We start from the raw sequence: 25,747 nt of genomic DNA, 5'->3' as shown, positions 1-25,747 counted from the left end.
TTGTTTCTCAACCCATCCGTATCTATCAGAACCACGAAGCTCCTCTATGACAATGTTGTCATGGGCTTGTCAGCACTACAGCACACGGACACGGTAGGTGCACGCGCGTGCAGTTGGTCAGTACCATAGATGACGTCCTGCCTCTTGATGACGTCCTTCTTCAGCTGCTTCAGGAACTTCTCCTCCACCGTGAAGGTCCATGAGTCAGCCTCCAGCTCTTTCACGTCTGCCTCAAACTCCCCCATCAGTTGGCTGTCCATCATTTCCGTCCCTGACGCAAGCGCGCACGTAAATGCACACACACACACACACACGCACACGCACAAACACACACAAGCACACACACAGTTCAGTTCAGACATTGGGCAAATAATTCAGTTTTTGTGAGTGGATTTAAGCAGAGGCCGACCCTGAAGGAGACTTCCCCAAACGACTTTGCCACTCAGTTCGCTCTCTGTTTTTGTTCTCCTATCAAGGACATGGCCTGCCATCTTATACACAGAGCCTGTCTGAGCACTCAGCTGGGATGCGGCTGCTCAGACAGCAAGGGGGTGGGGGGAGAGGGAAAGAAAGAGGGAGAGGGATAGAGAAGAAAGTAAGGGATGTAAGAGAGAAAGAGAAACAGAGATAGAGGGATTGAGAGAGAGACAGAGCGAGTGCACAGTTCATTAAGCAGCAGCCGACAGCAGTGTAGCGGTGGAGCCCTACTGACCTTCATCTGTGAGGGACTCTGTAGACTCGTTGACCAGGCTAGTCTTGTGCAGGGAGTCAGTTGACTGGGACAGGTACCGCCGGCCCTTGATAGGAATGTCATCAAACACTGGTCTGGTGTGGGTACAGAGAAGAGGGTGAATCAATATCATGATGTAGATAAATATGTAAGGTACGTATTACATTTGATAGATTATTTACTCAATGGTATATCGACGATATAAACACGAAACAGCCACACCTAAAATGTTTAATAACATCTCTGTTGTAATTGTTTTCATCTGTGTGTCTGTGAGTAAGTGAGTGAGTGTGGGTGAGAGCTTGCGTGTGTGTGTGTGTGTGTTACCCAGCAATGTTGCTGATGGAGATGCTCTTGGACAGGTTGGTGCTGTTGAAGGGCATGATGCTGGTGTGTCTGCGTGAAGGGGGGACGCCCAGCGTCGAGTTGTCCTCAGGAACCAAGATGGCCGACCGGGGCCGCTCCTTCATCCCAGTAGCTGAGACAGAGCACACACACGTAAGCCACAGTAATCCACGTGGTGTCAAAAAGGAGACGCTCTCACTGACATATTTATAGATAGTCATAGTGTAGTGTCTTTGTTTTTTTGTGTCTTTGTTTGCAACATGGCATGACTTTAACTCTAAAAAAAGTGGTTTCTGTCCCTCTCTGTCTTTGTAATGGGTTGAATTGGGTGATACTTTGATGAAATGCAGCTTACGTTTTGACCTCAGGATGACTACTGGGAGGGTGTTTGAGTCTGCGACTGCAAACTGCTGTTTGGGGAACTGGAAGAAAGCACAATAAACAACCCAAAAAAAGGTTTAGTTGATCAATTGAATGTGTAAGTGTTCTTTCATTCTTTGTCACATAATGTCTATGTACATAAGGTTACCATTCATGTACTGTGCAGTGCCTTACTCCAGTATGGGCTATGCTGGTAAAATAACCCCACACTAGGATCCATGCCTTACCTTCATTTTCACCTTTGCACAGCTGGGCAAGTTTTCCCTACAGCTCTTATGAACGTGTGTGTTACAGTCTGACGGAAGAAACAAACAACAAAAAGAAAAAAAGTCATGAATAAATAACAAGAAATGGAAAAGGAGAGAAGCCTAACATGTCTTATTGAGAATGATTTCAACAGAATAATAGGCCCCAGGGCCTGTCCTCTAAGATGTCTCTGTCTGCATAATGCAGTGGGAGTGCAGATCTGGCTTCGCTCTTCTGAGCCAGCCAGGAAGGCCCCACCAAAGCCCAGGGAGTAACAAGAAGCAGGCCGGGCGGGTGAGGGGGAATGCTAGTCTGGGTGATGCAATGCAGGGTAACACTGCCGACATGGAGGGCCATGCCAGGGTTCCATCTGCCGCTACGCACACCTGGCTGCACTGTCAAACTTAATCCCGCACAGAAAAACCTGCCAGGTCATGTTGCTTTTGTGAGCTGTCTATTTAAATGATACGTTATAACATCTTCAGCATCTTTACTCGGAATGAGAAAGTTCCCATATGATAACATATGGGGGGGGGGGAATATTCTTTGACAGTTTGATTGTTTTTTATATCAAGCTTTGTGCAGAAAAGAAACTGGATTCCCTAGTTTCCCCCAATAGATGAGATGTCTCTCTCTAAACGTTTTCATTTCCATATTGTACATGTTATGACTTCTTGAAACAGCTCAATGACATCAATAAACTAAAAGGAGATCAATCTGTAAAAGCCTGCTTCTTTGACAAAAAACAAACATTTAAAACCACATGAAAAATTGGACCCAACCATACAAAATATTGAAAGCACCCGCATAAACGTCTAGATCTTGGCACACGATGTGAAACACATTGGATTTCAGAACAACAAGGGCTATTTTGCAAACGTCTGGCCTGTAGCAGAGTCAAAGCGGTAGTGAGAAGTTCTGGGATTCATTGCAGTAATAGTTTCCTCTTTTCTGTCTGTTTTGGGGGGCAGTTCCAGGACTTGTGCAACCGGCAGCATCCGCTTAGTGTTTCTGAGAAGCCCAGAGTAGACGCTGCAACCCTCCCTGCTGTCTGCTGTGAATGGTCTGAGTTAGCAGTCTGAAGCACTGACCAGACGCCATTGTCCCAAAGCTAGATCGACCACCTATGTTGTGGATGAGCTGCACCAAACTCAGTACAGGGTTAATGGTTAATATGTTTGCAAGTCTTCTTACTTGTGCAGAGGAAGGCTTCCTTGTTGTTAATGGTTTTGTTGCACTGCTGGCAGGGACCTCCCACATGCGCAGAGCTGACAGTGGTGAAGAGATGGCCATTCAACGTTCGTTTGTCTCTGTCTTTTGCCTCCCGCTCTTTATCTCTGCTCTTCTCTCGCTCTTTTTCCTACATGGGGTGGAGGGTGTGGGGACAAGAGTGATTAGAAATGGAGACAGGAACAGAGCCAATGTTGTAATGGAGCTTCAGTGTGTTGTGTAACTTCAGTGTTATTCATTTAAAGGGCGTTCTGGGTTTGTCCATAAGGTCTTGTCCAGGTTGGATTGTGATTGTATTAAGTGACATCACTTGATGTGAGTCCTACAATAAACTTGAAAGTCGCTATTTTAGGACGTGCAACAAATCCTGAGAGTACAGCGGGGTGCAGAAAGAAGAAAAGAGTTTAGATCATACTCCACCCAAACCCATAGGAAATGTCAAAGTGGAGTTTCCACATTTTCTTATTTTTTTTTTTTACTGGAAGGCAAACATAGGCCCCTAAGCCTAGCATGACCGCAACAGTCATACACTTTAGTGCTTATTTATTGAAATGGCTTTACAGACACCATGATGTTGTTGTAACTACAACAAGACCACTAAAAGTTCATGTTCATTATGACGAGGTGGTACTGAACAATGCAACAATGATTTATAAGAACCGCACACACAAATAAACTACAATAATTTAAACCAACCCTATTTTCAACTTCAACAATTCCTGGACAGGCAAGTCTAAGTATTTCCCCAAAATTACTAAACTCACTAATGGAAAAAGATTTTTTTGAAACCTGGCAACCATGGAAAATCTTCAGCAAGAATCTTGTTTTCATCCACACTTTATCATTCACAATATAATGAAGATGCTGTGGAATTCAGATCACTTACAAAAGGCATAAACACAGGATTACAAAGTGGAAGAAATGTGAAATAGAGAAGACATAAAAGGCAATGTTTCAGTCATACACAGAAGGGCCCACAGCACAGGAATGGACACAACAATCCCACTGGCCAGAACTTGGCAAGCTAGTACACACTTCAATCCTGCTACTTCTTGTCAAGCTAGTGCACACATCAACTTGTCTACCTCAAGTAAGCTAGTAAACACTTAAATCGTCCTACCTCCTGGGACTTGTTAGCCCTAATCCTCACAGAGAGGCCATGGCTGTCCAGAAACCTCCGATACATCATGGCTACATGTTCCAGCCACACACACCAGCACAGACTAGAGGCTGCTGCCACAGCACTGGTGCTCCCATTAGGGGAGGAAGACAGACAGGATGGGGAAGTAGCTGACTGTGTATAGGGGTGGGGGGTTATCACGGACCTCAACTATCCACCACTACACTGCATACACAATCTCTCTTCAATGAATAAGCCATTTTTTCATCTTGTTTTTTTTTTGGTGTTGTTGATCTAGGGAAAGGAAGTCATTTGTGTTTTTAAAAAGGCTGTAGAAAGGGAATCTGATTAGTTGGGGAAAAAAGAGGATATTCCTGCTTTCACTCTGAGTTTAGACAGATTTGATATGAGTGTCATTTATTTTTCTTCCTACATGCTTTTTTTTATATAACTTAATTTGGACAAATTAAGTGGTTGGAGGACATCTTTGCAAAGCTGTTGAGTTGTGTCTGAGTGGGTAAAAAGAGCAATAAATAAAAGCATTAAGTGGCCAGCTTTCTTTTAAAGGGTTGTCACTTTAACCTTCTTAGCTGAAGTCATCAGAGAGAAGTCAGAAACCACAGTGTGTCTCATCTTCCTGTTTCTCTGCTTCCTGTAGCGAGTCGCTGCCACCTCACAACTCACACCTCTGCCAACACTGGCAGCTGCTCTTTTGGTCTCATTTCCTCCAACATGTATTCACTGCCTTACCGCTGGGTGTTTTGAGCGATTATGGGTTTTTGTGTGCATACATATTTATGTGTGCATATGTATGCATGTGTATGTGAGCTGTATACAAATGTGAGTGTGTGTGTGTGTGTGCTCACCCTGGTCTTCTTGTACATCTTGCTCTTGAGGTAGCTGAAGGTGCGGCTCACCTTGGTCCCACTCTTCCCCTCTGTGTCACTTCTCAGAGGCCCCGGCTCCTCCTCAGAGATACTGAGACACACACACACGCACACACATAGCTCTTAACAACAACCGTGACCAATGACAGATACACACACACACCTGATATACTGTATCGATACTGAGGGACAATCGTATCATTCACTCCACCTGTATGCCAGAGAGCCTGAGGTGCTGGAAAATGACCTCATATCTGGAAGGAAAACAGGAGAAAAGATGATGAGAAGCGGCAAGTTGAGTTCTTTAGCCGACATTATAATCAAGAAAAAAATATATTCTCTTCTCTGGCATTTCTGAGGCCAATTCCATATTTCAGACTGAGAAGACGACTTTCACAGATGCTGCTTTGGGTTTCTCACTAGATCTACAGTACATTCACGGTTCAAGATAAACACGCTGGAATGGAAGAGTTGGAAAAAGACAAGTACAGTATATTTCAATATGCCCTAATGATGCACTTTCCAAATAATCACTAAGTATAATGCGGATCTGTTTGGTATCAGCAACACTGAGCATCCACAGAGTCTTCCAGGAGAAATCTCCATCTCCTCTGCTGTTGAACTCTGCCCCAGTCTTCTGAGTTACACAAAATATGCAAAGGCATCATGCTGCTGCTTTCTCTGAGGTCGCAGATCCAAAAGAGGATAAGGGGACAAGAGTTGGCCCGGGTGTGTTGGTAGCAACACAGTCAAGGAGCCCCAAAACACTCAGAAAGCATTTTAGTAGAAAGGCTAACCTCCTAGGTCAGATTGGAGAGGATGTAAGATTTTCAACGCTGCCAAGTTTTCCGATTGCTGGGATATACAGTGGAGCTTGTGAATAGAGTATTACATGCTCGGTAAATAGCCCCAGCATTATTTATTATTCTCGTCATTCCAAGTCCCCCTGTGTTCTATGGGAAGGGTTCTAAGGTCCGTAGGTTCACCCCCCATCACTACGGAGGGGCTGGTCTACTGGGGAGCATCTGCAGTGTACTTACTATAGTCTCCATCCTCCTCGTCATCACTGGACGAAGAGTCCAGCGAAACAACCGATTTAGATTTGGGGAGGATAGGAGAGAGGTTGAAGGAGAAGGAGATTCTCCTCTTGCGCTGGATTCGGCGCACGGCTAGGGGGAGGATCCCGAGAGCGGCAGGGAGAGACCAGAACATGCACTTTTCAAACTCACCCACTTTGGCTGAGCCACTTAGTAACCCTGGTTTATATTCCACAGGGAGAGATGGGGTGAAGATACTTTTGGGGTGTTTGGGGGGGGGGGGGGGGGGGGGGGGGGGGGGGGCGAGGACACAAAAACTAGGTGGAATTGGCCATCACACAGCTACCAAGCAGTGAAACTTGTTGAGAGACTAAGCAGGGAGTTGATAGGAGAGGAGGAAAGGAGAGGAGGAAAGGAGACACTTACCATCCGTGTCTCTCTGGCTGATAGCTACCATGGAGACTGACTTGGTGAGTGGAAGGGTCATAGGGGGGCAGCTGTGCCTCAAGGGACGATACCTCCTTGTCTTCTGCAACAGAACAACAACCGACAACAACCTTAGCGGTCATTTTGTAGTAAACAAGGAAGTAATCCTTGGAACTGAATGGTGGCTTTTGTTTGACCCTGCGATCATTAGCACCGAAACGATTGTTTGTCATCACGTGATGGTGAGTTTGTTGAGGGTCTGTGCTGAGGTACCTGTCCATCCGTGCCACTGCGCTCGGCCAGGTCCGACTCGTGTTCCTCTGTGAGGGACACCAGCGACCCAGCCCTCTCCTCGCTGTGCTGACGGAGCACACCTCGCTGAGGCTCCAGGGTACTGAAGTGCTTGGCGGAAGCGCTCCCATCATCCCTTTCTCCACTCAGGGCCTCCAGGCTGTAGCTGGGGGGAGGGGGGGAGAGGGAGTGGGTTCAAGGAACTGCAGTGTGATGTTCGTATTCATGAAGCTAACAGTATTATCCCTCCACCTCTCTCAGACAGACAGACAGACACATGCATAGTTCCGCCTACAGTATGTTTAACCAGCTGAGAAATCAAAGTTCCTCAGGAGCAAACAAACTCCAACATCGACCTGTTTGCCTGTTTTCAGTATGCAAAACACCGGAGCACTGACTTGCTGGTCAAAGATAATTACATAGATTACACACTGATCAAGCCAGTACACTAAGGAGCACCTGGAGTATGTATGAGACTGGCCTCTCCGCATCCTCTATATATTGTTCTCTAATCTCAACTCGTTATTTCTGATAGTCAACCAGCAGATTAGTAGAATGATGTCAATAAATGACAGTTAGAGATTAAATCTACTGTACACCAACTCGCCAGGAACAGGTTATGGTTGGATAGTGCTGGTATAAAATATCCTCTTTAAAATGACATTTGTTTTTTGTTGGTATTCAGTCTTAGCTCTAGTCTTGTATACATCTCAAATGACGGATCACTGATTCAATACATTTCAACAAAGACAATAGTTGAAGCATATAATTAGCAGCACTTACCTGTCTGGTGGACCACTTATGTATATCACTATGTCAGTCATTTTTTAATGCTTTTATACATTTAGGTAATTATCCAAAATAATCCTTTATTGTAGTCCACTCTGCTGTGCGTCTCAGAAACTCTCTAAACGCTTCCAGCTTTACCAGTTAATCAGTATATATCTACAGTATAATCGACCATATATATCAGTGTTTGATCAAAGCTGACTAGTCAGGCAAGCAAAGCAGAAACATGGACAACAATGAAGAAGCCACTCTTGTTCTTCCTCTCTCTCACACACACACATGCGAACACATACACATGCACACATACAAACACACACACACACACACAAAACTATGCAAATCTGAGAGCATGCAAAGTTTTGTGTCACATTCAAAGGGGTAGGTTCCACCATTACACAGGGCAGGGAACACCCAGGCGCTTGCACACACAGACACACAGACACACAGACACACACAGTACCTTAGGCAACTAACCACATCAAGGCCAGGGCTGTGGGGGGCTTCAGGGGGGCACCAGCTCATACTGACAGGGCAGGGAAGCATGGGGATGGGGGGGGGTAGAGGGGAGATGGGGGGGGGGGGGGGGGGGGGGGAGAGGGGTGGAGGATGGAGGGAGAGGGGGAAGGATATAGAGAACATGGAGTTATTGGGATGGCTAATAAAATGGACTGAATGCGAAAGATAGCACGAAGCTTCGCTGTCTGTAGCAGTCACTTAGTGAGTATGAAGGACCGGTGTGGCTACACTAAGGTCGATGCCTACTACAGCTGGACACTAATACAACCGGTTGTGTCCTCGGTTTTAAAAAGAAACACATACAATGTTTTATATTATGCATCCAAACAGCAAACTTGGCTTTAATACCTTCTTCTATGAAATGTTGTCTTCCCCTCCCCGTGACTCCGTACGGCGCTGGAATGGAGGGATGAAAATATAAAGAGAAGAAGGAGATGAGCGTGAGAAGCTTCACAGGGAGTTCAACACATGACAGGATGAGAGCCAGGATGACGTGATATAGAGATTGTTCTCATGATCTCAACTCAAAACGGCTCACAGAATGATGGGATAACTATGCGGACATCTAACGACACCTTCATTTAGAGGATGTTTTGTGTTTTGTTTTCGAGGAACAAGTATAGACTTGTCATCCCGATATCTATGGGTTTACATGTAACCGGCAGCTCGTTTGATCGTCACGGCCGCATGACCAACACACCCTACATGGAGCGGGCTGTAGGAAGAAGAGTAAACAAAAAAACAGAAGTTCCAGGGTGACTTTTCGTTTCCCTATCCAGGAGGAGTAGCTAGCAAACAGACAAAAGCTCTCCCCCGGGCCCTCTGCCTCAGCCTGGCTCACGACGAAGCGTCTCCGCCCACACATGACAAATGGAGACACAGCTGCTCACTGTAGGAGGAGAGGAGGAGGAGGAGGAGGAGGAAGAGCCAGACCCCGGGGAGTGCTGGAGCTCTGTGTACACACACCAGCTAACTACCACAACGGACCCTCTCGAACTCTGTGTTCAAACACAGACGGACGCTTTGAGGCCCTTCTAGAATGACATGGAAATGGTTCCATAAGTGCCTTTCTGGAACACAACTTCTCCTGTCTATTGAATTTGTATTTGACCTGACACATCTTATTTACCAAGAGAAGAAGTTATCAGAAGAGTCCAGTCTCTTATCACAGATGTTGACTGTGAACCAGGCTTGTAGCTGGGTAGGAAATACACTAGTGTGGTCCAAAGGTTAACTCTCTGGGACTGACTCATCAAAACAATACATAAACAATACTTCCAGAAAGTGCCAGATGTCTATGATGAGAAGAGAAAAGACTGTAGGCAAAAACTTTGTACAACTTTGTACATAATAACTTAGAGTATTCCCTGAATGGGACTGTCTCCAGACTGTTCCAAATATTCTCTTTGAGTTCTCCTAAGTGAATCATGTTGTTTGTTTATACATGTTCAGGTGTATCTCCTCAACAATTCACTATACCACTCGGCTAGGTTTTCTACCCAGTGTCCTTAGCTCTGTATGCCGGTCCCAACCTCACCTTCTCTGCTTCATGTCTGTCTCTCCGACTGCGTTCTTCCCTGGCCCCCAACTGTGACGTCTGAAGGGAGAGAGGGACCGTATGCTGGGCCGCAGGATGCCCGAGCGCCTGGGTACCTCTGTCAGCCTGTCCTTAGCCTCCTCCTCAGTCTCTCCTCCACCCCCTGCTCCTTCTCCGGCGTTAGCCCCCGGCTGGCTGCCCTCCTCTGGGCTCCAGCTGCTCCGCAGCCCCTGGCCTTCCACGCAGCTCTCTGGGCTGGAGCTGGTCGGGCCCACGCTGGCGGTGTCGTCTGTGGAGGAGCACGAGACGGACACCTCGCTGGTGCTGTCCCCACCGGTCACAGTGTCATCACCCTTAGGACCAAGGGCAGAGAAGGGTAAGTTCAAGGTCAAGTTCAGGGCTTGTGGTGAACTACTGTACTTCTCTTTCGTCAGAAGTAGTTTCTAGAATCCTCTCTTGGTGTGGAGTTTCAAGCAGTCATAAAACATATGCTCTTATACTGTTTAGTATATTAGGTTATGGTCTTTTTTGTCTACTTATCATACAGTATGTTTTTGTTGCTTCCTGGATACCTTCATGTCGGATGAGTAGTCAATGGTCAGACAGCCAATAGGAAAATAGCAAAGGTCAGGTCATGTGACATATGATCGCATGTCTTTTTTTATTCTTCCCTCTACAGAACTTCCTGCTTCCATAAACCCCTTGATTGACACAACCGTACAGTTTTTTATTTATTTATATATATACATTAAGAACTCTCTAGAAACACTAAGAAATGTTGAACAAATGCTGAACAGATGATAAATATTCACATTGTCTTCTAGTCTTTAAGTGTGGTTTGTCATTGAACACACTCTCACAGTCCACATGCCCACTCCTTCATTGGTTGTTACACAAAAGAAAAATCCCCAGAAAAAAATTAAATCTGATCTCATCTCTCAGTGTTGCATTTCTGCTATTTTTTATCATCTGAACGGGGTCCAGGCAGAAGTGGTCATGTCCCCAGACAGGAAGTGAGGCAATGCTGTGTAAGACGAGGGAACGTCACCTTACTATGCTACTAATGTCTGTGTGAGCACCAAGTATTATGATTTGTGGTTTAGTATGAGGACAAAGTGTGGGAACCTGTGTGGGAAACAGATACACACACACATGCACACACACATCAAGGCACAGTAAAGGCAATTTACAGCTAATTTCTAGGTGTGAGGTTTAACCCGGGCCATTGTGCAGGGCAGCTGCTGCGTGTGAGAGAGCTGGAAGGAGCCAGAACAACACAGTGGTCCTCTTGTTTGGGCAGGGGATGAAAGCTCCTCATTCATGTGCTATAGAGATGACTTCCCCTGAGTATGAGTGGGTGTGTTTCTTTATGTGTGTGCGTGTGTGTGTGTATGTTTATTTCTATGCCTGTGTACGGGCGTATCGTAGGCATACATGTGTGAACGCCCATGCGTGATCATCCAGTCTCTGTGTTTGTGCCATTTCCCAGCAGGCTGGTGGGGGCTGGAATCAGGCCTGCCTGACTTTCATGGCGAAATGTACAGTCCCATGACCCCTATAGGGAACCCCCTTGCCACATTCCCCCTGCCCCCCAAGCTGCACATTCATTCACTGTTTCAAAACAAACTTCAAAGAGAAGTTGAATAGGCTCTACGGTACATACATCACAAACACATTCACAAATACTAAATAAACCTCAGGCCGAAATCGTTCATAGTCTCCTCCTCTGATCTAACATGAAATCGCTTTAGATACACGAACAACAAAGAATAAATGAATCCGCCGAAAAGAATTGATGGCCATGTTAGACAGATCAGATGTGTGGTTGGGGTCCAGGCGACCTCACCTTCCTGAAGACGCAGTCCTCTCCGGCGTCTGTGCTGAGGAAGCTCTCGGTGTCACTGCCAGAGTCTCGGGGGCCGGAGGACACGCTCACGGGGGGACACACGGCCAACTGGGGACAGGCTGGAACACACAGGAACAATGAAACACAATCACGGTTAGAACCCAATAACTGGCCTTTTATGTGCATAATTAGTAGACGTTGAATTTATCAATGCACTATAAATGCATCCACTGGTTACAGGTAAGGTAGGGTGTCCTATGTCGTGTATTACTGTGCATAACTCTAAAGACTGCAGTGATGACACACAATTTTTTACATTCCTGGTTCAAGGCAGACAGCCCACATAGTTCGGCAATGCATTATACAATCATAGTTGCGGTGAATAGTCAAAATACTGTGAGTACATGACAATGACATGCATCCTTGAGACTTTCAGTGTCCTTGATTAAACTAAAAGAGGAATAGCTAACTTTTCCACTGACAGATCCTGAACCTGCAGTTAATTGGGATGGGTGATATCACCCTCTAAGTTTGATGTTTTTCTTCGTTTTTTTCCTTCTCATTTATCTGTTCTTAGAAATAGCAGAAAGCAGAAATGAGTACCCTACCCCTTCTTCCCACCCCCACCCCCACCCCATGTGACCCAGTGTAGATGGTGTGTGGCCAGGCCATGAATCTGCACTCTGGGGACTGTCAGCTGCTCTCTGACACAGCCAAGGGGACAGACAGGCAGGGGACAGACAGACAAGGGACTGTCTGTTCTGTCGGTCTGTCTTTTCCTACTGACTGGGTGGGTAGGTGTTTGATTAGCTCCTGGTCTGGCTGGCTGGCTGGCTGGCTGGCTGAAGGAAGATCCAGCCCTCCAACCACAGAAACAGTTGGCTAACACACACAGAGGCCCTTTTCTCAGGCTCTGCCCAATGACATCTGTGCAGGAAAACTGGCAAGGGAGTGTTAGCTTGGACAGCTGTCACACACAAACACACGCACAAACACACGCACAAACACACACAAACACACACAAACCACACAAACAGGTGTGAACAACCTCATTTAAATGAGTCTGTGTCATATAGTTAGTTCTCGGGAAAAAAGAGTGGAGGACAGACTATTTTTTTTTAAGTTTTCCTGCATCCTTCCTAGATACCTATGATGGTGAACTGGCTACATACACAGACAAACGGCATGCACATTGTTAATCCCCAAACAGATTGTGTTCTATGACACATAACCTTCTTCCTTACGCATTCCTACAAACCTTTGTGTCAAATTATCAATGTTATCTGCCCATGTTTAAAAGTCCAGAAATGCAAGTCTTCTATGACAGTGTGAATGCACTGATGAAAATGGCAGGACTTTCAAAAGAAACAGCGCGCCAGTATAATGGTCTCAGTTGAAGACTTTGCAGCCCTCACCTGCAGCAGCATCACAACATCACGGTTTACACCTGTTCTCCTCTACTCTCTCACACACGGCCGCACAATCTGCTCTGGTTAGCTGTTTCAGCAGAGATATGGGGAGAGGGGGTATTTAATGAGTAGTAGTAAACAGAGAGAGATAGTTAGAGGGAGATAGAAAGACAGACAGAGAGATCTCTACTTCAGACTACCTAAGATCTCTACTACAGACTAAACAAGATCTCTACTACAGACTAGACAAGATCTCTACTTCAGAGAGGATCTAGCAGAGTCTCCCCAGTTGTTGCAGATGAAGAAACTTTAGATTGACTCACAGACAGGCGGTTGCTGCCTGCCCCAGTCGCAGACCACAGCCCAGGCCCAGGCCCCAGTCCCAGTCCCAGACCTTAGCCGCAGCACAAACTTATTTTTCTATTACCCTGTCCTTTTGTCTATTGCACTCCCTTTCTCTTCCCCCTCTAACTTTTTTTCTTGTTCTCTCTTTCTTCCTCTCTCGCACACTCTCTCGTCCCATCTCTTTTGTAACTCCATCTCTTACCCCCCTCCCCCCTTCTTCTCTTTCTCTTTCTCTCACCCTCTCTCTCTCATTCTCTGCCTAGTGTTTTGGCAGGAGACTTCACCATGAATCGGGGGGGCTGGAGCGGTAGCCTGTTTCACACTGTTACAATAGCCGTCTTTGTTCTACAGCCTTTTCTGTCCTTGTTCCATTGATCCATCAATCAACTTTTGATTGAGTCGCTAGAGGATGAGGATGGAACTGGAAGGGGGAGAAACTGTCTTCCCGTCACTGCTCTTCTCCGGGTGTTGACACAGTAGACGGGCGAGAACGACGTGTGCATGTTCACTTGATCTATCATTTCAATTTGGAGGAATAACATCGCTGAAGTTTGTACTATTTTTACATTTTATTTTTCACGCTGAGAAAATCCACCGAGAGTTTTTTTCAAAATATGTCTAGTTTTTTCCACAGCTTTATTTCAAAGTGCCCGACCACCTACTTGACACAGTGCATCAAACAACAAGTCCCGATCTCTCTCCCAATGCTGTCAAATTCAGTGAGTTCGTATCTACAGCAATCCAAATACATTTCAACATGCATACACTCCCCCTAGATGAGAAGCCGATGCCTCTCTATACTGTGCTCTGGCTGCCTACAGTACACAGAGGTTCTTACCTGTGGAGAGGGTGCTGCCAGCGCTGTCTGAGGCAGAGGCCTGCTCACAGGGACTCAGGGGGAGAGGGTAGGCTGCCTCCTTGTCTCTGTGGATCTGAGGGAGGAAAGAGGAACAAGATGAGCCTCAGACTCTGCCTCCTCCTTCATGTGACCGTCTGGCTCCCTCGGCCCAGAACCAAGAGGTCTGCCATGACGACGCCGCTCTCTAGTGACACGGGAGACCATTACAGTTCAGGCGGGGGGAGTCTGCTGTTATAGTTACCGCTGATGGGTTTTACCTCTGTTGGCGGATCTCAACGTTTTCATGAGTGTGTTTCGCAAACACGCTCAAGCCAATCAAGCGCACACACACACACTCACCACTTGCTCATCACAGCACAGAGATGTCTGTGGTAAGACAGGCGGTCGTTGTTCCTCTGATACACACTGACACAGACCGGGCGTAAACACACACATATACACACTCACTCACACACACACGGCATGGGGTTCAGCTTCCTCTGTGGTCTGTGTGTCTAAACATGCTGAGGGGCCGGAACAGCTGTGTGTGTTCGCAACAAGAAAGCCACATCGCCCCACCCCCCTCCTCCCCTCCCAGGCTGCATTGAAGCCTCAACAATCTGGTCAACACTGGGCTAAGGGGTTTGAGTGACAAGCCTGACTGCTTTAAAGAGCCTGATAGGCCTATCACAATGACTCTGTGGGGAATAAATGAATGAATGAGGTCCAATGAACTTGATAAACAGACATAGATAAACAGCGGCCAGTGAAGAACTTAAACTTTGAACTTTGTGCCATCCCGAACACAAGGCTCTGTTTAACAGCAGGCCGGCCCGCTACAAAGAGGAGTGTGCCTGAATAGAAACAGGAAGCTCTCGGATATACACACTCTCCACCTCCTTCACCTGAGGACAAGAGGAGAGAGAGATAAAACGACTTTATTGGAGACTTCTGGCATCAAGCGTACGGTGAATAATTACAAGGGAGAATATAAACACTGCCATCATTGTCATGTCATTTGACCATGTAGCCTCTCGATGTAGTTCTGCAGAAATGGAACTCCCAATACACAGAGCTATATGAATCAAAAACGATGTTGAACTGGGCTGGGTGGCTGTATGTGTGCACAGACTCCTGTAGCCTATTGGCCAAATAAACTGTCTTTCCTGTTCAGAGGAGAAGGCAAGAGGGAAGGAGAGGACGGGGGTAATCACACTCTGGGCCTGCTTTGATGCCATTACAACTCTGTTGTGTAGCAAGTGACAGGGGTTCCACAACCCCCCCCCCCCACACACACACACACAAGTAGGTTGTGTGTGTCCCCTCCCCCCCACATCCACCCCACCCCACCCCCCACACCCACCCCTCCCCAACCCCTGGGGCTGACTGTGTTGGCTGAGGCCCTGCACAGTTTTACACCAATTACTCAAACACTAGACTCTATTGATGGGGGTGGCCTAGTCTGGCTTGGCCCGGCCCAGCCTGGATCTGCACTGAGCAGCCACTGTGAGGCCCCCCCAAAGCCGGGCTACACAGAGTACACTGCTCTCAGTTGTCCTGCCCTGGCCTGGTTCGGCTTGCCTTGGCCTGGTCTAGCACACTGACCTGACAATCGGGAAACCCACCCACATAAACACACACACACAAATACACACAGACAGAACACATACATACACAAAGACAGAAACACATACAGACAGACAGAAACACACACACACATACACACAGACAGAAATACACACACCCACACAGACAGAAATACACACATAGTGTAAATATTTTATGTATGCAAAGAAGCAAATGCACAGTATTATCAGGAGTGTTCATGCATACAGTGCAATTGCATACATGTTAATTCCTGACCACATGCAAACCAACCAAACCGACACACACCAACTGCCCTCCTGTTTCCACAGAAGTGTTCAGATATCAAACAGTCAGAGGGAGTATGAACCCACTGACGACAGATTAGTTGGTCATGCAGGACACACACAAACACACACTACAAGACACATGCACATAACACACGCCAGCACATAAACAAGACAACAAGAACTGGAACTTGATCAATCAATAACCTTTCTACCTCACACTAAACTCAAACTGAACAATGTACTTCAGAGAGCATAACATAATTCCCATCCCAAAACAATAATATCACTGTAAAGTACATTAGAGATACAGAAAACATCTTTCCCTACTTAGTCGTCTAAGCTACAGTCTGCTGAGAGAGAAGGAGAATGGATGAGTTTGACCACATTCTCGCACATAGCCTCCCCGTCTGTCTCAACACTCCTACTGGGATTCCAACAGAGCACTGATGCTCAGCTTAACACACGCCATGTATCCTTCTGGTTCTAAAGGACAGGAGGGTTCTGTAGAGACCAGGCCTTGGACATGCATGTACAGTCAAGAAGAGAAGCTAAACTGGTTAAAATAGTTTCCCGTTCCAGACCTAGACCAAGCTCAAGCCAAGATCCAGGCCCAAACCGAGGACCAGGCCCAAGCACAGACCCAGGCCCAGAACCAGGCCCAGCACCAGACCCAGCACCAGGCCCAGCACCAGACCCAGGCCCAGAACCAGGCCCAGAACCAGACCCAGCACCAGGCCCAGCACCAGACCCAGGCCCAGCACCAGACCCAGCACCAGGCCCAGCACCAGACCCAGCACCAGGCCCAGCACCAGACCCAGGCCCAGCACCAGACCCAGCACCAGGCCCAGCACCAGACCCAGCACCAGGCCCAGCACCAGACCCAGGCCCAGCACCAGACCCAGCACCAGGCCCAGCACCAGACCCAGCACCAGACCCAGCACCAGGCCCAGCACCAGACCCAGGCACAGCACCAGACCCAGCACCAGACCCAGGCCCAGCACCAGACCCAGCACCAGGCCCAGCACCAGACCCAGCACCAGACCCAGGCACAGCACCAGACCCAGCACCAGACCCAGGCCCAGCACCAGACCCAGCACCAGGCCCAGCACCAGGCCCAGCACCAGCACCAGGCCCAGCACCAGACCCAGCACCAGCACCAGGCCCAGCACCAGACCCAGACCCAGCACCAGACCCAGCACCAGACCCAGGCCCAGCACCAGGCCCAGCACCAGGCCCAGCACCAGCACCAGGCCCAGCACCAGGCCCAGCACCAGGCCCAGCACCAGCACCAGGCCCAGCACCAGGCCCAGACCCAGCACCAGACCCAGCCAGCGAGCAGCCTCTCCCTCTTCCATGTGCACCCCTGAGGTTCCTGTGCATATTTGTAGAGCCCGGGGATCCACTGAAAAGGGAAGGAATGCCAGCGGGTTTGGTCGGAAGCAGAACATTCGAAAATGTTCCCAATAAAAACACATATGGTTTAAAAATAAAGAGGCCTGAGACTTGTTTCTTGATAGCCGACAAGGATGACTCATGGCGAGGGAGGGGGGGTGAGCAGTCCTTGGAACGTACCCACGGTCTGAGATGGTACAGACGACAAAAGCTTCAACAAAGGCCACTGGTAGATGAGACCGTGGCAACAAGCGACCAGCAATGTGACTGAAGATTGCTCTAGCGCACGTTATAATGGCTGTAGGTGCTGGGAGGATGAGAAGGATAGTCACTGAGGTGATGTGTGTCTAACTTGTAGAACTGGCGGAGGAGGAGGAGTAGGGATGGGACTGTGGTGTGTAAGTGTGAGAATAGGGCTTTGAAAGGCGTGCTGTGTTATGAAGTCACTTGGCCCCTGGCCCATTTCCATCAGACTGGCCAGGCGGAGAGCCAAAGGAAACCGTTAGGAGTGGACAGAGAGAGAAAGAGAGAGAGACATGCTTTTTTCAATCTTCTCCCAGGCGCCACCAAAAACTTCTCCAGTCCTCGCCCTTTCTCTTCCTCCACCCTCGATCTCTCCTCTTCCGTGCATCATTCCTGAACTTTCTTTCTTGCCCCCCTCTCTCTTTGCCTCGCTCACTTTTTTAAACTCTCTCACAGACGGGATCACTCTCATTCTCTTCCTCTCTCTCTCTCTCTCTCTCTCTCTCTCTCTCTCTCTCTCTCTCTCTCTCTCTCTCTCTCTCTCTCTCTCTCTCTCTCTTTTGGGTTAAGAGTTGTACAGTATGAAGACGCAGCAGGACGAAATGAAGAAAAAGACATTCCGCTCAATTATGAAAAGTGGTGGTTGACTTTCTAGAACGCCCCTTGAGGAATGTCCATCCATTGAACGCCTCATGGTACAGAACCCACTCACTGGAATCACAGACTCACCCCAGACAGATCAGTGAAAGACCCAAATGTGAGAGCACTCTCTCTCTCATGCCTCCATTGTTGCTTACACCAAGCGAGTGTACATAGTTCAGAGGAGAGGCTCAGATTTCATCTTAGTCTTGTAGCGAAGCTGACACAAGGAACAAGTATAGAACAGGGTACAGCATGGAGGTGTTGTCAGGAATTCTGTTTCTGAGAACTGATTCTGTCACACAGGGCTCTCAGGCAAGTCTGTTAGCGGATACAAGACCCAGAACACAACACTTGATATTATTTTTACCTCACGATGCCTCACATACCCTAAACAGCCCTCCGAGGTTCTCACCAATAGGTACAAAAAGGTTTCATGACTCCACTGCCCAAAACTAGGAAGAAGGCAAGATGTCAAAAGAGAGGTGATCCTTCAGTTAGGCCAAATAATTATGATTTTATGGCCAATCCCTAAATGTAAATATCCATGTACACTGCAAGAGCCCAAAGCCCAGGATGTAGATGGGTCCTAGCTTTACGTTTAAGTCCTCAGCACACATCCAGTCACACCTTCCTCTTCCACCCAGAATTGTCCACTGTTCCTCACAAGGTTCCTGACAGTATCTAGTTGTTCTAACTGAAGAGTAAAAAATGAATAATACAAAAAGAGTATTTTACAAGTCTTACAGTCCTTAGAAAATAAGACAATTATCGCTCACAGGACCACCCAAAATGCCTGGAATTTCTCAATACGGTTGACAACTGACTCCTCCACGTTTTTTCCATGTATAGAAGAATTCATAGATAACTCAATTACATTATCGGACATTGCGCAGACAAAGCCATACTCCTCATATACTCATATAACTTCTTAATACAGGGCCTTTCACAGCGCTTGTTAGTGGTAAATGAAAGACATGACTTCTAGTGGTCTGCCTGTTCGTACTGCTAAGACATGAGATCCATACCTTAATCAGAACCACATCCAGGGCTTTCTCGCCCTTGTTACAAAGGCTGTACCTCCTCTTGTTTCGCTCGTACATCCTTACCCCAAGTTTACAGAGGTGGTAGGGCGCAAAAGAAGTGTAAAATCCACCATGTAAAAGTTGTGACAAGTCATAGAGTCCCTAGTGAAGCAGTGGAAAACTGAGAGAGAGACTACTAATCTTTCACATCTGTGTGGTGAACCAGCCCCTCTCACAGGCTCTGCCTTTCTCCCTCCCTCCCTCCCTCTCTCCCTCCATCCTCCCTCTCTCTGTCCCTCCTCCCTTGTCCCTTTCCTCTGTCTTCCTCACTGTTTTTCCCTATCTCACAGTTCTCTCTCTATTTCTATCCCTCTTTCCTGTCCCTTCTCTCTCTCTCTCTCTCTCTCTCTCTCTCTCTCTCTCTCTCTCTCTCTCTCTCTCTCTCTCTCTCTCTCTCTCTTTCTCTCACACACACACACGCACACACACTCTTTCTCAGCTTGGTGAATCACTACTATGAGCTCAGTTCCTGGGCAGCAGGAAAGTTCATCCACTGGGACTAAATGATAGCGCAGTTCGCCGGGTGACAGGGCTCTTTGTAATGGCTGTCCTCTGATAGCACTAACTCAATTACTGTGTTTCCTCCCGCCTGTCTGTACAGCGACCTGAGGCACGAGATCCAGTGAGACAAAACTACACACACCAAAAATATGAAATAACACAAAACCCGAAAGGGCTATCATCGTATCTTTAGGAGTTGTGCAAACGCCTGCTTCCCCAGTCGTGAAACTTCCCCCTTGACTGAGACCAACTGAGCTCTCCTGTGGGCTGGCCAGCTGATAAGACAGCAGTACTAGCTGGAGAGTCGCCTCAGCACATTTGCCACCAAAGAAAACAGCCTCCCCCCCCCCCCCCCCCCCCCCACACACACTTCTTCCCCGGTTCAGTTGGAGACCCTCCACCAGCAAACAGTTGTCTCTGAAGACACACTGCATCAAACTGTGAGGCCAAATGACCTGCAGCAGTCACCCTACCTCACCAATCCCAGGGTCAGATTGAACAACAACAAACAGGGAAGGTGAAAGAGTGTGAGGGCACCAGTGGAACAGCAGGTTATCCTGGCTGAGATCTGACAAAGAAATGAAGCTGCCAGTGATTGGAGTGAAACACCAAGGTAAAGCAGTGCTTCAATGAGAGTGTTTCCTAAGTGCTCAGGATTTATGACACGCTGTGGTGTACAAACTCAAGAGGGAGGAGTGTCTGCTTGTTCATATGTGCCACCTTCCCCGATCTCCTGAGGTGAAAGACATTAACCTTTTAACAACTTTCCAGGCAGCATTACTCCTTCTTTCCACATATTAAAAACAGGGAAAACTAGAAAGAGCAGGACCACATGTCCTGGAATTTTGACAAAGTGACGGACTGGCCCCGCTCAGAGTTCCCTTACTTGAATCCCTCCCCCCCCCCCCCCCCCCCTCTCTCTCTCTCTCTCTCTCTCTCTCTCTCTCTCTCTCTCTCTCTCTCTCTCTCTCTCTCTTTCTCTCTCTCTCTCTCTCTCGCTCTCGCTCTCGCTCTCGCTCTCTCTCTCTATCTCGCTCTCTCTCTCTCGCTCTCTTTCTTTCTCTCTCACGAACATGCACAAAGACTCACCGTTCACTTACAGAGACCCATCAGAAACATATGGTTTACACACACAAGCACATGCACACACACAGCCACATGGTTTCCTGTTTTCAGAGCTCCACCCCACCCCCTATGCCTTGACCTCTCCAAGAGTAAACACTTCCACATTTTCTCCAAGCTCACAAGCTAACGCTAACACTGCTTTCACTACCTACTCGCCATTCACCATATGTTAGCAAGATGCTAGCTCATACACTAGATATGTGCTTTCAGATACCAGATTAATACCATGTATTCTACAAAAAAGGGCAATTTGAGGCATTTGAACAATACAGCTATCTTTCATCAACTTGACAACTTGTGGAAGACAATTAAGCAACACTTTATAGCATGGCAATAATTCATTATGAATGGACATTCACTATGAGCCAGAAATATCCACTCTTCTCTTACAGAGAGAGACTGACAGACACTCATTTAGACTAAGTACTTGCTGAAATGACCTACAGTTTTATTCACATTATTGATTGACTGAGAAATACAGACTCCACACTCTACAGACACTCTCTTAGGTCCACTAAGCAACTGTTCAGAGCTCCTCTGACACGTGTGATTTATGCTGAGTGGAACTCACCTAACTGTAACCCTAGCCCTGGTATGATGAATTAGTGACACATGACCCCTGAACTCTGACAGCCAGGATGACCATGGTGAACTGTAACTAGCCTTACCTGTAATTTCTGCTCTGTATGTAGCGTTGGGATAATACTGTAGAACTATAAATCATAACCGTGTACCTTGACACACCTATGATATATCGTAAAACAAGGTAGGCATGGTAACACTCAACAGATGGAGGCTGCAGTGCAGCCTGAGCTAACTGTGTTCTGGTTTCAGGAGTATAGAAGACTTCTGACAGGATTACATGTGCAATGGAACTTCCACAGAGCCATGAAGGACTGCGTCGCCCTCTATTGGCGAGAACTGGGTTTCCCTCAAACGGAGCAAGTCATGCGAGCTCCACATCTGGAATTCAGAAGGCCGTCGTCAGGCACAGGCTGAACCACATCCCAATCTGCTGCAGCAGCAGTGGAGGAGGAGGCAGGCCCAGGAATGAGCAAGCCAAGGAGCATCGCCGCCGAGGAATCTGGAAGTCAGCAACTCTGGCGAAGCCCGGAGAGAGAGAGCCTCCTTCGACATGAGGATCACGCACATGTGTTCCCATGGCGCCCAGCCACAGCCGGCTCATCCCAGGGGCGGGCCGCCGAGTTGGACAAGTCAGTGCTCGGTAGGAACGGATCAGGAAGAATGAAGCCCCACACACAGGAGGAAGGTGGGGCCTGATGAGTAGATGCCACCCACACCAACCCCTCCCCCAATCCCCTGTATGGCCTCATGCGTTGGATTTATCCTGAGGTTCAGTAGGGGTTTCCATCCCCCTCATCCCCCCCACACATTTGTCATTAGTTCCTACTAGATCATGCCCAGCAAAGCCATTGTGTTTCACATGGAAAGCATTCAGCGGTGGCCTTGGAGCTAACTGAGAGAAGATGTGAAGATGATAGGAGCTGATAAAGGAAATGCCAATCTTTGCTGTGAAGGAAAAATACATAGTATGGACATGTTATGTGTTATGTTATGTGTTGAAAATGTTAGTATTAAACTGGTTGTCTGTTGTGGCAAAGTGATTCCTGTGTAACGTCAACATTGTTACAACAGGAACTACATTAATGTGTACGTCTTTTTACATTAGCAAATAACTCACCAAGGAAATGTCTGCTTGTCCATCTACTGCTTCTTCAGTCACTGAAACATGCACACCTGATTTAACACACAAACACACACAGAGATTCATTATAAATAAATGGATACGCTGTTTTTTCAAAAGAGCAAACCACCCACATTCTGCTGTATGTTGTGAATAGAGGCAAAATAACTCTAAACGGATTCAACATAACCGTCCTTATGTAAGTGGCCATGTACTTGCAGTGAAAGGAAAATCACTGCTAGAACAGTCTTTCAATACCAAGCACAGGAAGAACATTATCAGACAATAATCTATTTATGTGACATTAAGTAACTGCTGAGCATGTTTTTAACAATAGGTATTAAAATGGATGAAGCAGTCTTTTCTCATTAAAAAGAAAATGACAAAAACATGAATGACCTTTAAGAACAAACTCTGTTTTTCTGGACATCTGATGATATCACCTGTTGCTATGATACAGCCTTGGGCATAAACATATCGTGGGGCACATCAACACGCCCTATTCTTCCAATGACGCAGAACGCGGGGATTGACTTGACCTCTCCTTTTTTGCTGTGGGACCAACATAATTATTTCTGATTATGGAGGAATGATGAGAGTCAACTAGGTCAAGAGAACAGACAAGAGCTTCTAAACGCTGAGAATGTTGGAGGAAGTGAAGCTTTACATTTAAGCAAACTGCTTTCAGTTTTCGCTTACAGTCCTTTCAAAAGGCCCTGTTGTCGACTCATGTGGTTATGACTCCTGGCGTAGGTGTATGTGGCTGACTGTCAATCAGAGGGAGTTGCTGTCAAATTATCCCTGACTTAAGCTCTCAAAGCACAGAAACTAACTGGATAACATGGAAAGATTTGTAACAATCCCGGACACCCTGCATTACACACTTTAATCTAAAAGAAAGGTATTGACAAATCTTTATTCGAATAAAACATTATAATAAAATGTACAAAACATATCCCAATGTTTTAATTGAAATACATCACCTTTAGGGGACGTTGGGTGAATTGATGCTTCTTCCACGTTCCCAGGTGCTCCCTCCGCTCTCTGTGCTATCAGGTCTGGTAGCAACTCTTCAGCAGAAGGCTCCTCAGGCCCCTGGTTCCCAGGGGGGCCAGGACCTGCTCCAGGGACACCCTCTGAATTGGAAGACGCTGAACCAGGACCCAGATCCTGGATGACGTCATCAGAAATGGACTTGGATATGTTGTCTATAGGCGGGTGCCCGTCTGACGGCCCTGAATCTGCCGTGGTGTCGCAGGGTCCTCCAGCCACCACCATCGCTGAGTTTTCCCCACCGAGTGGCCTTAGGTCCGATGGAAGATCCTTTTCCCCGGCTGACGCCACCTCAGAGCTGAAGCTGGTCCCTGGGGGTGGGGCCTCGTCGTCGATGGCAGGAGTTTCACAGCCTTCAGGGTCTGGGAATCCAGAAATGTCCTCTTCCACGACCTTCAACCCCAATGGGATCTCCTCAGAATGGTCTGAGAGTTCCGGGTCGTTGACTTCAGAAAGGGAACACAGGCTCTCGTTCACCTCCACTGGTTGGTCGATTGGCGCGGTAACCGAGGCTGCTGATTTCCTTTCTAGCGGGGGCTCTGGTGTCTTCTCAGCGTTCCATGGCTGTGTTGTGTTGTGACCAGGGGGAGGTTGGGGTTTGGGTACTGTGCCAGAGAGTGTCACAGGGGCCTTTCCCAAGCCCATCCCCACACTGCTGCTCAGCTCCATGGGGATCCATGAGTCGCGTGTGTCCTCCTCACTTGCCTCCATTTTGGAAACATCAAAGTCTTCCTCCTGACCCTCCTCGCCAGTTATGTTTGAGTCCTCCGTCAGAGGGAAGATCTCCGTCAGAGAGCTGCTGACGGAGCGAAACGTGTCTTCATCGCTGGAGAGGTCGGGGGCCGCTCCCAAGTCGGCTTCGGAAGTGGCCATTGTGAAAAGCAGATCACTGGAAATAGACTCCTCATTCAGCTCCTCGTCAACATGATCACTGCCGACCATGGGTTCTGAGGCTCTTTCCTCCAGGTCAGTGGGTTCATTGGAAGGCAAATAATAACCTTCAGGATCAGAAGATAGCTCCACCTCTTCATTTCTAAGCGGTCCAGCATAGTCATTAGCATGTCCTATCTCGTTCTCAGCATACTCCCCAGAATGGCGCTCCGTTCCTGGGCCTGTGTGATTGCTAACATCAGGGCGGTCGCCCCGCAGTTCCTGCGCAGGGTAATCCCCAACAGCTGTTTCCTGACTTTGTTCCAAGCTGTTTGTCTCAGATGGAGGTTCCTCGTCACGGGGGCCCTCTGTCGTGGGACATGGAGACCCTGCGTCAGACGGAACCTCCTGCATGAGGTCACCAGTGAACACAGAGGGGGAAGGAGGGAGGCCCATAGAGGGGCTGGTAGAGTCTGGTAACCCTTTGTTCTCAGTTTTGTCCTTCTCTAAGTGAGGTTTAGCAGAGAGGTTCTGGTCGATTTCCATCTCCTTGTCTCCATCGCGCTCCCCTTCCTGGGAGCACTCCATATCAGTGTCGGAGCTTTCCGAGTTTTCCAGGGATTGCGTTTGCCCCATGGCTGTGGTTGTGGTGCCTCCACCGGGGGAAGATAAGTCTGAGTGTTTCTCGTCGTCCCTCTCAGCGGTCCTCTCCTCTCCTTCCTGGTTCGTCCCCTCTGCGGCCCCCGGGGTCCCACAGATTACAGTCCCCTCTGTATCGCTTTCCTCATGATGTTTTCCACAGGATGGTAATAGTTGGGATCCCACGGCAAGGCTTTCTCCCTTAGACTGGCTCTGCACACTGTCACCGCTACAGCTCACCCTCCCAGAGGCTCCTACGCCACCAGCCTCCTCCTCTCCTCCCTCTTTCTTCTCTTCCTCCTCTGCTTTGTCGTAATCTCGCGGGCTGTTAGGACCCAGACACACCCTGTCTCCACAGAGGCACTGGCCATCGTCAGGGGGGCACTCTGAGGTCGGAGTGGCGAGAGACGGACCCCTGTCGTTCCCCTCGCCGTTGTTTTCTTTCTCGCACCCCTGGGCTTGTGTGTCTGGGGAGGCTAGTTGCCGAGGTTGCTCCAAACAAGCTACCTCGGTCTCTAAGCCCTCACAGCATTCCTGGGCGGTGTGAAGTGACTCAGTCTGCAGCTGAAGAGAAGAAACTCCCTACATAGAACAAGAGAAAGGCACGAGACACATTAGTCAGCCTCCTGGCAAGAGGAGGTTGTTTGA

General features: G+C 47.9%; 1 protein-coding gene across 5 annotated transcripts in view; it reads right to left on the bottom strand.

Annotated features, from left to right (window-relative positions):
• The window catches only part of LOC124481419 (A-kinase anchor protein 13), a 55,282-nt gene that overhangs the window by 10,860 nt on the left and 18,675 nt on the right, over nucleotides 1–25,747 (bottom strand). For 4 of the 5 annotated variants that reach the window (XM_047041245.1, XM_047041248.1, XM_047041246.1 and 1 more), the window contains 17 exons: nucleotides 23,521–25,681; nucleotides 22,535–22,590; nucleotides 13,974–14,067; nucleotides 11,382–11,500; nucleotides 9,536–9,888; nucleotides 8,347–8,394; nucleotides 7,943–8,005; nucleotides 6,676–6,859; nucleotides 6,403–6,505; nucleotides 5,151–5,193; nucleotides 4,919–5,030; nucleotides 2,897–3,062; nucleotides 1,684–1,751; nucleotides 1,431–1,497; nucleotides 1,058–1,208; nucleotides 713–825; nucleotides 125–271 (listed from right to left, as the gene is read on the bottom strand). In XM_047041245.1, the coding sequence (XP_046897201.1) occupies nucleotides 125–271; nucleotides 713–825; nucleotides 1,058–1,208; nucleotides 1,431–1,497; nucleotides 1,684–1,751; nucleotides 2,897–3,062; nucleotides 4,919–5,030; nucleotides 5,151–5,193; nucleotides 6,403–6,505; nucleotides 6,676–6,859; nucleotides 7,943–8,005; nucleotides 8,347–8,394; nucleotides 9,536–9,888; nucleotides 11,382–11,500; nucleotides 13,974–14,067; nucleotides 22,535–22,590; nucleotides 23,521–25,681 (4,048 nt within the window). The remainder of the gene's footprint in view (nucleotides 1–124; nucleotides 272–712; nucleotides 826–1,057; nucleotides 1,209–1,430; nucleotides 1,498–1,683; nucleotides 1,752–2,896; nucleotides 3,063–4,918; nucleotides 5,031–5,150; nucleotides 5,194–6,402; nucleotides 6,506–6,675; nucleotides 6,860–7,942; nucleotides 8,006–8,346; nucleotides 8,395–9,535; nucleotides 9,889–11,381; nucleotides 11,501–13,973; nucleotides 14,068–22,534; nucleotides 22,591–23,520; nucleotides 25,682–25,747) is intronic. The other variant, XM_047041249.1, reaches the window with a different exon arrangement.

This window comes from Hypomesus transpacificus, chromosome 19 (assembly GCF_021917145.1).
Source record: "Hypomesus transpacificus isolate Combined female chromosome 19, fHypTra1, whole genome shotgun sequence".
Classification (NCBI taxonomy): Eukaryota; Metazoa; Chordata; class Actinopteri; order Osmeriformes; family Osmeridae; genus Hypomesus; species Hypomesus transpacificus.
This window is presented reverse-complemented; position numbering and strand designations above follow the sequence as displayed.